Genomic DNA, 14,083 nt, shown 5'->3' with positions numbered 1-14,083 from the left:
GACAACCTCCATATACAGAGATTTTGTTGTTGTTGTTTTTGTGTTTTTTGAGGTAAAGTCTCACTCTAGCCCAGGCTGATCTGAATTAATTCTGCAGCCCAGGTTGGCCTGAAACTCACAGAGGATCCTCCTACCTGAGTTTTAGGTGTCCTGGGAGGACCACACCTGCCTTCCCTCCCATCTCCTCCCCTCCTCTCCCCTCTCCTCCCTTCTCTTCTTTTTATTAAGACATCCCAGGCTAACTTCAAACTTGATTTGTAGCTGAAGATGATAAGAGGACCTTAAACTTAGACCATCCTGCTTCTACCCACCCCAAATGTCAGGATTACAGGTGTGCGTTCCCATGTCTGAATTTTACGGGTGCTGGGGATGGAACCTAAAACTTCATTTCCAAAAACCAGGTGATGGTGCTGGTTGTGGAGGTTCACATCAGTGATCCCAGCACCCGGGGAAAACGGGAGCAGAAGTAAGTTTGAGGCCAGCTTAGGCACCTGAGACCCTGCCTCAACAAACACACACAAACAGCAGGAGATGGGCGGGGAGTCTCTCCTGCAGCTTGCAGATCCGCCAATCCATAGCATCAGCCACTGACCTCCCGTGTTCCTTGGATTATTCTGGAGCAAATAAATCCCAGCCATTAGATCATTTTATCAGTAAATCACCACTCCTGGTAATTGTGAAAAGACTGATAAGCTAAAGCTGGATTAAGTGAGTTTTAGGTCCCGACCCAGTTTTAGACTTGGGGAGCTGGGTCAGTAGATGTTGGAGCAAGTGTTCCATGTAATGCATGCTTGGGCTCCTTGGAAGGTTCTTGAATAGGCCAGAGGGTTTGCTACAAACACCGCTGTGGGGAAAAGAGTGGGAGGTGGTGCCTCCCAGTCCAGACTCCACACAACTGGGAAGGTCCTACCTAGCACTGATGCTGGGAAAGAAGTCACTTCCTAAACCAACAGCTCCAAGACACCTGCAGGCCCCAGAAGCCCTCTTGCAGCTGGAGAGTCTCGCAAGAGCTCCCATTCATTGCCGCCAGAACGTCCAATTCCCTCTCAGTAACATTCACCATGGTGGTGTGTCCCAGGAGGGACGGGTCACCCCATGGTGGAAGGCCACAACCCAGCCTCCGTGGCATGGCTTCTCAGCCCTCACGAGATAGAAGGCAGGTGACCAAACCTCAGCGTTCCGGACACTGTCCCAGTTTTGAGACAAGATTTTACAATGCAGCCTATGCTAGCCTTGAACTTAAGATCCTCCTGCCTCAGTTTCCTTGGTGCTAAGATTACAGATGTGTACCTCAATGCCCAGCTCATACTGGGCTCTTTTTTTCCTTCAGTTTTTCCAAGTGGGGTCTCACACTGGCTCAGGCTGACCTGGAATTCGCTATGTAGTCTCAGGGTGGCCTCGAACTCACAGCGATCCTCCTACCTCTGCCTCCCTAGTGCTGGGATTAAAGGCATACACCACCATGCCCAGCATCATACTGGGTTCTTTAAAGCAAGCTGTGGCCAGGCCTGAGGTACCAGCCTGTCATCCCAGCTACCCTAGAAAAGCTGTGACAAGAGAATCACAAATTCTGTACAGTGAGTTTAAGGCAGCTTGGACAATTTGGTGAGACCCCGTCTCAGAAAAAGGAGGGGGCTAGAGAGATGGTCAGCGGTTAAGGTGCTTGTCTGCAAAGCCTGAGGATCCAAGTTCGAGTTCCCAGCACTCACGTAAGCCAGATGTACAAGGTGGTACATGCGTCTGGAGTCTGTTTGCAGTGGCTGAGGCCCAGACACACCCATTTTCTCTCTCTCTCTCAAATAAATAAAATATTAAAAGAAAGAAAGAAAGCCAACCAGCCAGCTGGGAGTGGTGGCACATGCCTTTAATCCCAGCACTCGAGAGGCAGAGGTAGGAGGATCACGCTAAGTTCAAGGCCACCCTTAGACAACAGAGTGAATCCTGGTCAGCCTGAGCTACAGTGAGACCCTACCTCAAAAAACCAAATCAAAAGAGAAAAAAAGAAAGAAAAAGGAGGAGGAGGAGAAACAGCAGCAAGTAGGTCACCCAGGGTACTCTGGATGTGAGCAGCCTTGATGTTGCCAGGGTAGACATGCCCTGTTCAGACCTGTTTCCATAACACACTATGTAACCAGTTTGCCCCTCTCCCGTTCCATCCTGTATTACACATATTCCTATACATTTCTACATGAGACAGTAATTTTACTCTCAATTAATTGCTCTCTCACATGGTTCCGCTGTCCTCAGATGGAGCTGACAGGGTCTCAAACTTCTGATCCTGTATCTTCACCACCTGAGGGCTGAGATTACAGGAGTACCACCATGCCTGGCTCATGCTGTGCCTGGGAGGGAAGCCAAGGCTTTGGGACTGCTAGGCAAGCATTCTATCACCTCAGACACGTCAGATACCCAGGTCATCAGCTACCCACGGCCGTGCCGCAGTAGAATGAGATGAGACTTATTCTGTAGCGCAGGCTGGCCTCAAATTCACTGTGGAGCTCAACGTGGCTTAAAACTCAAGATCTTCCTCTCGCCTCACTCAGCCTCCCCAGTGCTGGGATCATAGATACACACTACCTTCCTACCCCATCAAAATTCATATCCAGAGAGCGGGGACCCTGTCTTCACCGCCCACGTGGACACACAGCTGGCGGAGACAGACAGTAATGGAAGCTCAGTGAATCCTTGGTCCCCGGTGCTTCCCAGCTCCCTCTGTGCAGTCCCAGATAATAGGATCGTACCACTGAGAACGATCAATTCCTGGGCTGGAGAGATGGTTCGGCGGTTCAGGCGCTTGCCTGCCAAGCATGACGAGCTGGGTTCGATTCCCCAGTATCCATGAAAGGCCAGATGCACACTGGCGTATGCATCTGGAGTCAGCAGCTGCTGGAGGCCCTGGTGCGCACAGCACATTGTCTCCCCGATTCTCTTCTCTCTCTGCTTGCAACTGAATAAAAATATTTTTTTTAAAAATTCTTCCCTGTCCCTGCCTGCAGCCCAGCCTCTCGGAAGGAAATTATCTGGCCCGAAAAGGCCCAGTCCTTCTACAGGTTAATGTTTGTGAGAGCAGAGCAGGGGTCTCCCACAGTGGAGAGTGAAAGTCGGGGGCTCTGTGTCTCACCTCAGAAGGAGGGTCTAGGTTAGAAAACATCATCTAAGAACAGGCTGTTCTCTTGCTTCGCTGGAGTCACACGGGACCTAAGACCAGCGGCGGCTCCCCTGAAAGGAAGCCATTGTACAAGACTTCCTGCCCCAGCTGGCCCTTGTGTCCCAAGCTGGTCCCTGAGAGCCAATTATCAGCAGGCAATACAGGAAGGGTGGCTTTCTCCCGGATTCTCTTCCCCCCTCCCCAGTCCTCCCCATCCTCCAGCTCCCTCAGGAAAGCTCACTCGGGTTGTGGCCAATGAGAAGCCTTTGGGCTTTGCTATTAGAAGGGGGAGTGAGGCTTGGGCCAGCCTGTGGGGCCAGCTGGTCATTGTCGGGTCACGCACACAGCTCTGGGCTGCAGCCCAGCCCTTCGGCTGCCAAGGCCAGGCTACTTTGCAAAGGTTCAATGGTAGGGGCGGGCAGAGAGGATGTGCCCTGGGTGGGGGTGGGGGATCTGAGGCAAGGGGCCAGAGGAGGACCAACTGCTGAGGTCAAAAAGAAAAATCTAGAAAAAAGAAAAAAGGCAGAGAAAGTGGAACTGGGGGCGTGGCTCAGTGGTAGAGCACCTGCCTAGAACCCCCCAGTGAGGGGCTGGGGGCGTGGCTCAGTGGTAGAGCTCCTGCCTAGAATCCCCCAGCGAGGGGCTGGGGTGTGGCTCAATGGCAGAGCTCCTGCCTAGAATCCCCCAGTGAGGGGCTGGGGGCGTGGCTCACTGGTAGAGCTCCTGCCTAGAATTCCCCAGTGAGGGGCTGGGGGTGTGGCTCAGTGGTAGAGCTCCTGCCTAGAATCCCCCAGTGAGGGGCTGGGGGTGTGGCTCAGTGGTAGAGCTCCTGCCTAGAATCCCCCAGTGATGGGCTGGGGGCGTGGCTCAGTGGTAGAGCTCCTGCCTAGAATCCCCCAGTGAGGGGCTGGGGGTGTGGCTCAGTGGTAGAGCTCCTGCCTAGAATCCCCAGTGAGGGGCTGGGGGTGTGGCTCAGTGGTAGAACTCCTGCCTAGAATCCCCCAGTGAGGGGCTGGGGGTGTGGCTCAGTGGTAGAGCTCCTGCCTAGAATCCCCAGTGAGGGGCTGGGGGCGTGGCTCAGTGGTAGAGCTCCTGCCTAGAATCCCCCAGTGAGGGGCTGGGGGTGTGGCTCAGTGGTAGAGCTCCTGCCTAGAATCCCCAGTGAGGGGCTGGGGGCGTGGCTCAGTGGTAGAGCTCCTGCCTAGAATCCCCAGTGAGGGGCTGGGGGTGTGGCTCAGTGGTAGAGCTCCTGCCTAGAATCCCCAGTGAGGGGCTGGGGGCGTGGCTCAGTGATAGAGCTCCTGCCTAGAATCCCCAGTGAGGGGCTGGGGGCGTGGCTCAGTGGTAGAGCTCCTGCCTAGAATCCCCCAGTGAGGGGCTGGGGGCGTGGCTCAGAGGTAGAGCTCCTGCCTAGAATCCCCAGTGAGGGGCTGGGGCGCTATCTGGGATCATGGCAACAAGATGGTGGGGAAAGTGACTGTTGCCCAAAGAGCAGACACAGTGAGGAAAATCCACCCAGGAGGTGGTCCAACTGCACACATGTGTTCTTGAGGGATCTAGTGAGAGGAAGCGCCCACAAACCAGTGTTTGTGACTGTTACAAGTCATGTGCGGTCACCCTTGCTTCCCTGTTAAATTCTAGACCAGTGTTTCACAGAAGTGAAGTAGACATGGTGAGTCAGCATGAATGTCCATAGTTCAGGCATTCAACAATGTCTCTATGTTAAAAAATTATTTATTTATTTAAACTTAGCTGGTCACACTACACCTTCCCCCCCCCAAATATTTTATTCTTATTTATTTTGGAGAGAGAGGAAGAGAAAAAGATAGAATGGGTACACCAGGGCCCTCAGGCTCTGCAAACGAACTCTGGATGCATGCACCACTTTGTGCTTCTGGCTTACGTGGGTCCTGGGAAACTGAACCTGGGTCCTTTGGCTTTGCAGGCAAGTGCCTTAACCACTAAGCCATCTCTCCCAGCCCATATTTATTTATTTATTTGAGAGAGAAAGAGGCAGCAGGAGAGAAAGAGAACGGGCATGCCAGGGCCTCTATCCCCTGCCCAACTCCAGATGCAACCCCAATTTGTGTATCTGGCTTTACATGGATACTTAGGAACTGAACCCAGGATCCTGGGCTTTTCAGGCAAGAGCCTTGAGTGCTGAGCCATCTCTGCAGCCCTGGCCTCTCTATAAGAACGATGATGGTAAGGAGTGCTTGTCCCAGGCATGAATGGGATATATACAGGGTCAGATGTAAGGGGTATTGGAAGCGGCTCCCAGTACATCTGAATGACAATGACCTAGAATCGCCCTGTGAAAACCAGCTTGGCAGAAGATTCCCAGGCCATCATCCACCAGTGGCAACAGTGCAACAGCAGCAGGGAGGAGAAAGATTGCCAAGTTACGTACGACGGGGACGTCATTATGAGAGAACGTCTTTGTGGGGGTGGTGCACGTGGGGGTGGATGAGCACACACACGTGTGAACGTGCGTGCGGGGGCCAGAGGACAACCTTTGAGGGGCATTCCTCAAGCGCCATCACTACTTTTTTGTTTTGTTTTGATTCGAGGTAGGGTCTCGCTCTAGCCCAAGCTGACCTGGAATTCACTGTGTATTCCCAGGGTGGTCTCAAACTCACAGCAATCCGCCTACTTCTGTCTCCCAAGTGCTGGGATTAAAGGTGTGTGCCATCACACCTGGCCATTATTATTATTATCATTATTATTATATTACTTTAATTTTGGGTTTTCAAGGTAGGGTCTCACTCTAGCCCAGGCTGACCTGGAATTCACTATGTAGTCTCAGGGTGGCCTCGAACTCAGTAATCCTCTACCTCTACCTCCCAAATGATGGGATTAAAGGTGTGTGCCACCACGCCCAGCTTTATTTTTATGTTTTTAGGCAAGCCCAACAGGTTGGCTTCTTTTTCTTTCTTTCTTTTTTTGTCTTTTCAAGGTAGGGTCTCAACTCTACCCCAGGCTGACCTGGAATTCACTATGGAGTCTCAGGGTGGCCTCAAACTCACGGCAATCCGCCTACCTCTGCCTCCCGAGTGCTGGGATTAAAGGTGTGCGCCACCATGCCCGGCTTCTTTTTCTTTTCTTTTTAATGAGAGAGAGAGAGAGAGAGAGAGAGAGAGCAAGATAGAGAGAGGAAGTTGGAATGACAGGGCTTCTAGTCACTGTAATCAAACTCCAGATGTGTGCACCAACTTGTACCTATGTGCAACCTTGTGCATGCGTCACCTTGTGTTTGGCTTATGTGGGATCTGGGGAGTTGAACATGGGTCCTTAGGCTTCACAGGCAAGTGCCTTATCCGCTAAGCCATCTCTCCAACCCCATTACTATTTTATTTTCCCCTTAGACGATGTCTCTCAGTATCCTGGAACCCACCAAGCAGGGCCACCTGTCTCTGCCTCCTCAGTGCTGGGATTACAAGAGTGGACCAGCACGCCTGGTTTTGTGTGCGTTCATGCATGTGAGAGCGGTGCACATGCGCAGCACATGTCTGGTGGTCAGAGGACGCCTCACTGCTGCTGTCAGTCCTCATCTCTCACGCTGTTTGAGGACGAGTCTCTCCTTTTTCACTACTGCTTGCCTGAGAGGCTTCCAGAGGATTCTCCTGTCTCTGCCTCCCTTCTTGTGGTAGGCACACTTGCTACAGCATCTGGTCTTGCAGGGGTTCTGGGACTCAAACTCAGGTCCTCCTGCTTGCAAGGCAACTTTAGTAAGTGGTTCATTTCCCCAGCCCCATTAGAAAATATTCTGCCAGGCGTGGTGGCGCACACCTTTAATCCCAGCACTCGGGAGGCAAGAGGTAGGAGGATCGCTGTGAGTTCAAGCCACCCTGAGAATGCACAGTGAATTCCAGGTCAGCCTGAGCTAGAGCAAGACCCTACCTCAACCTGAGCTAGATAGAGTGAGACCCTACCTCAAAAAAATGAACAAAAATACACACACATGTATATTATTCTTAGGTACATCAACTGCATTGCATCATCTAGAATAAAAGCCAACGCTTATTTTCATAAAAAATTTTCATTAATAGCCAGGGGTGGTGGCACATGCCTTTAATCCTAGAACTTGGGAGGCAGAGGTAGAGGATTGCTATGAGGTCAAGGCCAGCCTGAGACTCCATAGTGAATTCCAGGTCAGCCTGGGCCAGAGTAAGATCCTACCTTGAAAAACACAAAATAAAATTATACATAAATATAGATGGATGGATGGATCTGGGCATGCCTATAATACTGGGGCTGGAGGATCACTGCAGCTCCCTGGTCAGTCAGTTTAACTGAAAAACGAAAAGCTCCAAGTTCAGATACAGTCTGTCTTAGGGGGAAAAGGCAAGACAGTGATAGATGAGGGAACCTAACATCTTGCTGTTGTCTCTACATGTGTGTGCATGAATCTCACACACACATGCATCCAACATACAGGTTACACACACACACAAACCCAAACAAAAAGGAAAGACAAAGCAACCTTCAAACATCTCCACTCCTTACCACTTGGAAGAGGCAAGGCCTCAGCAACTAGACAGGGACTTGAGTGAGAATGAGAAGGATTCTCTATTCATCACAGCCCCACCCGGCAAACAACTCCCTGTCTTGCAAGCAGCAAGCACATCACCAGGGCTGGCAACACCACAGGGCATGACTCAGTGATTAAAACACAGGAACGTATTATTGGCCCATGCAATGAAACTCAGATGTACATACTCAGATGTATATTATCTGTCAAAAGAAGCCAGATTCAGGGCTGGAGAGATGGCTTAGTGGTTAAGCGCTTGCCTGTGAAGCCTAAGGACCCCGTTTCGAGGCTCGATTCCCCAGGTCCCACGTTAGCCAGATGCACAAGGGGGCGCACGCGTCTGGAGTTTGTTTGCAGTGGCTGGAGGCCCTGGCGCGCCCATTCTCTCTCTCTCTTTTCCTCTCGCTGTCTGTCGCTGTCAAATAAATAAATAAAAGAAGCCAGATTCAAAAGGCCACAGACTGTACGACTCTACTTATAGGACGATCAACAGATGGTAACAAAACTAGTCGGAACTATCAAAACAGAACAGGTCAGCGGATGCCAGGGAGCTGGCATTATAGAAGGAGCTAGCCACAAAAGGGTTTCAGCCTCCCACCATGTCCCCCTCCCTCTCCTCCTACTTCTTTTTTTCCTCCCTGAGGTGGGAGAAAGAGATATCACCAATGAAGATACTCAACAGTGGACACTGCAAGCCTTATAATTGGCCAGCCAGGCCAAATGAGCCAACGGGTGCAATAGTGGCACACCTGTCATGGTGGAAACCAACTGCCCTCCAATTGGACTGGAGGCCCGCTCCATGGGAGAGAATATATCCCTGATGCTGAAAACTTAAAACAGGGGTAGTCATGAGTCCTAGGGGTGTAACATCTGCTGATGTCTGGCTAAATGTATATACTATGCTTATCAAACTGTACAGTAAGCACTTCTCTTAATGTTCATACCCTTATATTAATGCTACTCTCACTTTTGGTAGAGAATCTTCTCTTTTCAGATGGCAGTGGCCTTGGGATGACTCAGAAGGCATCATGGTGCTGGAAAGAAGTGACAGGAGTGCTCAGCACTGCAATATCTCTATCACACCTTCCAAGGCTCAGGGTCTATTGCGAAAGAGGTGGCGGAAAGAATGTAAGAGCCAAAGGAAGGGTAGGACTCCTTACAACGTGCTCCTCCAGACACAAAATGGCCTCGGATATCCATGACCTCACAGTGCCTGACACTACCTACACAAGACCATCGTAAGAGGAGGAAAAGATGATGACATCAAAATAAAAGAGAGACTGATTGAGATGGGGAGGGGATATGATGGAGAGTGGAGTTTCAAAGGGAAAAGTGGGGGGAGGGAGGGCATTACCATGGGATATTGTTTACAATCATGGAAATTGTTAATAAAAATTTGAAAAAAAAAGGGGGGGCCATGGGGGAGATGGCTCAGTGCTGCCTGAGTGTGAGGACCAGGGTTTGAACCCCAGCACCCATGTAACTGGGGTGAGCAGCTGTGTGCAATCCCAGCACTAGGGAGGTGAAGACAGCTAGACTAGATGAGTTGGCAAGGTGTAGGCTCAAGTGAGAGACTCTGCCTCAGTAAAATGAAGAGAGGAGAAAGAGGAATTGAAGAAAACACCTGATGTCAACGTCTGGCCTCCACATGCACACAAGTGCACGTACCCCCCACGATGTACACCACACGCATGCACACCACACGCACATACACATACATGTAAAAAAAAACTCTCTCTCTCTATCTGTCTTTCTCTCTGTGTCTGTCGCTCTCAAAAAAATAAATAAATAAATTAAAAAAAAAAGGGCTGGAGAGATGGCTTAGCGGTTAAGCGCTTGCCTGTGAAGCCTAAGGACCCCGGTTCGAGGCTCGGTTCCCCAGGTCCCATGTTAGCCAGATGCACAAGGGGGCGCACGCATCTGGAGTTCGTTTGCAGAGGCTGGAAGCCCTGGCGCGCCCATTCTCTCTCTCTCCCTCTATCTGTCTTTCTCTCTGTGTCTGTCACTCTCAAATAAATAAATAAATAAAATTTTAAAAAAAGTTGTTATTGCCTCTTTTGTTCCAATAAGAAGCAAAAGAATGGGCTGGAGAGATGGCTTAGCAATTAAGGCGCTTGCCTGCAAAAGCCTAAGGACCCAGGTTCGATTCCCTAGTACCCACGTAAGCCAGGTGCACCGGGTGGCTTATGCGTCTCTTATTCTTTTGCGGTGGTTGGGTGCCCTAGCATGCCTATTCTCTCTCTCCCTCTCTTTCTCTCTCTTTGCAATAAAAAAGATAGAATTAAAAAAAAAAAAAAAAAGAACCAAAAGGGAGCCAGGCGTGGTGGTGCACACCTTTAATCCCAGCACTCAGGAGGCAGAGGTAGGAGGATCCCATGAGTTCGAGGCCACCTTGAGATTACATAGTAGTGAATTCCAGGTCAGCCTGGGCCAGAGTGAAACCCTACCGCCAAAAAAAAAAAAAAAAAAAAGAACCAAAAGAAGGTAGTGTGTGGGAAGCCCCAGAGCAAGAACTGAGGACTGGAGGAGACCAGCTCAACACCCTCCAAACGAGTTGCCCTTGCAGCATCTTCAAGGAAGCAAGTCTTGGGTTCAAATGCTCACGTGCTATACGCCAGACCTTCGGGCAGAGCTCCTCATACTGTCAGAGGGGCCACTCCCTCAGGCAGGCCCACCCCAGCGAGACGGTCCACAGAGCCCGAGTTCACCACAACCAGCCACTCTGGAGAACCCGGATGGAACAAAACTCCGTCGGAGAGCGGACATAGGCCCTTGCTCTCATCTAAGCTCTCAGCAGGGCAGGTGACATAGTGGGAAGGGACTCTGCAGAGCCCTGACCCCCAGCCCACACATCAGCTAGTCCTGGCATGGTCCAGTCACACATCATCACACCCTTCTGCAGGGTCCCAAAGAGGGAAGGCTCGAATGATCTCATCGGTTTCCGTGTGCGTGTTCACACGTGTGTGGGCGCACAGGCGTGTGCTTGAGTAGGAAGGCCAGAGGACAACCTAGGACGTTGCTCCTCAGGCACACTGTCCACCACTTTATTGAGAGAGGCACTGTCACTGGCCCAGCTAGAGCTCACAAAGTAGGCTAGACTGGCTGGCCAGTGAGCCCCAGGAACCCACCTGCCTCTTCGATGTTGGGATTGCAAGTGCATACCATGTGTAACTTTAAAAATATGCATTTTGGGGGCTGGAGAGATGGCTTAGCGGTTAAGCGCTTGCCTGTGAAGCCTAAGGACCCCGGTTCGAGGCTCGGTTCCCCAGGTCCCACGTTAGCCAGATGCACAAGGAGGCGCACGCGTCTGGAGTTCGTTTGCAGTGGCTGGAAGCCCTGGCGCACCCATTCCCTCTCTATCTGTCTCTTTCTCTCCCTCTCTCTCTGTCACTTTCAAATAAATAAATGAACAACAAAAAATTTTTTAAATATAAACTCTAGGGACCGAAGGCTGGTCCTCATGCTTGTAAGGCAAACACTTCACTGACTGAGATTATCTCCCCAGCCCTGTTCCAAGGAAACAGGGAAGTAACAGAGGACACCTGATTCCTCCACATGCATGTGTGAAGCAGGACGCACACACACAAGTGAGAAAGAATCAACGAAAAGAGAAAAACAAAGACAGAGGAGACATGGAGACTAAAGATCCCTTTGGCTCAGACAAGCACACCTTGATTTTTAAGCAAATCTACCTTTTCTCTCTGGAAAATATCAATTGGTGTGGAGAACACATTAGGAGATTATTATTCCCTTCACAAAAGCACCTGACACCACATTGCTTTAAATAGCAGCTTCATTAGTACATTTAAAATTGGGTTCAGTTTATAGAAGTGTGATTTAAACAAAACCACATCTGTTACATAAAGCTCAGGAAAACAGCATTCCTCCCAAGTGACCTTTAACTGGAGAGCCCGTCAGTACAGATGACCACCTGCTTTCTTCCAGAAGATACTCAGCTTCGATCTCTTGTCTCCTACTTCCACAACTCACCCTGATTGGGATTAATTAGGGGCCATATCAAATCTTTTATCTCCCTCCAAACTTTGAGCAATGATTCTGGATTTTTTTTCATACTCAATACACATTTCTTTTATGCACTCAATACACATTTTGTGTATGTGTGGTGCACATGTGCATGTGGATGCTTGTATGTGTGTGGGTTCAAGTGCACGTGTGGAAGCCAGAGGTCAATTCTGGGTGTCTTCCTCAATTGCTGTAATAATCTTTTCTTTTCTTTCTTTCTGTTTTATTGAGGTAGGGTCTCAATCTAGCCCAGGCTGACCTGGAATTCACTATGTAGTCTCAGGGTGGCCTTGAACTCACAGTGATCTTCCTACCTCTGCCTCCCGAGTGCTGGGATAAAAGGCGTGCGCCACCACGCCCAGCTCTATCTTTTCTTTTTAATCTAATTAATTAATTTATTTGAGAGACAGAAAGAGGCAGAGAGAGAGAGAGAACGGGCGTGCCAGGGCCTCTAGCCACTGTAAACGAACTCCAGGTGCGTCCGCCCCTTTGTGCATCTGGCTGTTGTGGGTCCTGAAATTTACCATGTAGTCTCAGGGTAGTCTTGAACTCACAGCGATCCCCCTACCTCTGCCTCCAGAGTGCTAGGATTAAAGGCATGTGTAGAATTTGCTTTTGCTGATTCCCACCCCACCCTCTAGCCCCCTTCTCCTTTGCCCCCAGCTCCCCTTCCCCCTGCATTTTCCCTCCTTGTGTTTATATCATATACTACAGGGTTCTTGTGTATGAACTCTGTAGATGACAATGTCGTTTCACAAAAGTCAAAAGGATGGACAATAATGTATAGCTATTACAGCTACACTGAAACTAACTTCACTGAATTGATGGGGGAAACTGAGGCCCAAGTGGTTCAGTCACTTGCCCAGCTGGTCACAATGTGTGTGGTGGTCGGTCGTCACCGTCAACTTGATGGCTCTGGAACCACCTAGGAGACACATCTCTGGGGATATCTATGGCAGTGTTTCCAGAGAGGTTTCATTCTGCGTGGGTGGCACCACCCCATGGGCGAGGGTCCCAGGGAGAAGGAAAAGGAGAAGCGAGCTGAGCACCAGCACTCATCGTCCTCCGTTTCCTGACTGTGGTGTGACATGAGCCTCACACTTCTGCCGCCAGCACTCATCGTCCTCTGCTTCCTGACTGTGGTGTGACGTCAGCCTCACACTTCTGCCGCCAGGCTTTCCCTGCCGTGATGGGCCTGTCCTTTGTCAAACCATGAGTGAGAATAAACCTCTTCGTCCTTAAGTTCCTTCTGTCACACATCCTGTCACAGCAGGGAGAAAAGCCTAGCTAGCTAGATGGCCAAGTTAGTAAGCACCAGATTGGAATCTGAACCCCAGATCTTGGGGACTGGGGAGGAGGTGCTTGCTGGCAAAGACTGCTGGCCTAGGTTCAATTCCCCAGTTCCCATGTCAAGCCAGATGCACAAGGGATACATACAGGTGGAGTTTCTTTGCAGTGCAAGAGGCCCTGCTATGTCCATGTGTGTTCTCTCTCTCTCTCTCTCCCCCATCACAAATAAAAATTAAAAAGACCCTAAGGCCAGGCAGAGAGGCCCACACCTTTAATCCCAGCACTCGGGAGGAAGAGGTAGGAGGATCCTGTGAGCTAAAAGGTCAGCCTGAGCTAGAGTGAGACCCTCCCTCGAAAAAACAAACAAAGCAAAAAGATCTGAAGACATGAAACCAGTTTTCAAGGTAGATAAATTAGCTATATTCTTTGTAGCCTGAGAAGGATAATTCAGGGACGAAAACACACTGGTTGATGCTAAGACCTCAGGTTCAGGGATCAACATACTTTTTTTAAAAAAAAAATTTTATTTATTTATTTGAGAGCGACAGACACAGAGAAAAAGACAGATAGAAGAAGAGAGAGAGAATGGGCGTGCCAGGGCTTCCAGCCTCTGCAAACGAACTCCAGACGCGTGTGACCCCTTGTGTATCTGGCTAACGTGGGACCTGGAGAATTGAATTTGGGTCCTTAGGCTTCGCAGGCACACGCCTTAACCGCTAAGCCATCTCTCCAGCCCTCAACATACTTTTAAACAGACAACAGGAGCACAGGTCTTATGGATATATTAGGTCAGAAGAAATGGAGGCAGGAGGCTCGGGAGATCAAGGTAATCCTTGACTATATAGAAAGTTCAAGACCAGCCTAGGCTGTGTGAGACTTTGTCTCAAAAACAAACCAAAAGAAAAACTCCAACAGAAACAAAACAAGGGCTGGGGAGAGGGCTCAGAGGGTAAAGTGCTTGCTGTACAAGCATGAGGATCTGAGCATGTAACCCCAGAAGCCATGTAAATGCTGGGTGTAGGTGTGCACCTGTAATCCAGGCTCTGAAGAGATGGAGACAGGAGGATCCCTGGGATGTCCTAGCTAGCTAG

General features: G+C 50.1%; 1 protein-coding gene across 4 annotated transcripts in view; it reads right to left on the bottom strand.

Annotated features, from left to right (window-relative positions):
* The window catches only part of Hip1 (huntingtin interacting protein 1), a 198,396-nt gene that overhangs the window by 82,522 nt on the left and 101,791 nt on the right, over window positions 1–14,083 (bottom strand). The window contains exon 1 of one of the 4 annotated variants that reach the window (XM_045142991.1): window positions 3,122–3,172. The exons of the other annotated variants lie outside the window; for them this stretch is intronic. Within the exon in view, the coding sequence (XP_044998926.1) occupies window positions 3,122–3,154 (33 nt within the window). The 5' untranslated portion in view covers window positions 3,155–3,172. Of the gene's footprint in view, window positions 1–3,121; window positions 3,173–14,083 lie in introns of those variants that run through there. 4 annotated transcript variants of the gene reach the window in all.

The sequence above is a fragment of the Jaculus jaculus genome, chromosome 2, assembly GCF_020740685.1.
Source record: "Jaculus jaculus isolate mJacJac1 chromosome 2, mJacJac1.mat.Y.cur, whole genome shotgun sequence".
NCBI lineage: Eukaryota > Metazoa > Chordata > Mammalia > Rodentia > Dipodidae > Jaculus > Jaculus jaculus.
This window is presented reverse-complemented; position numbering and strand designations above follow the sequence as displayed.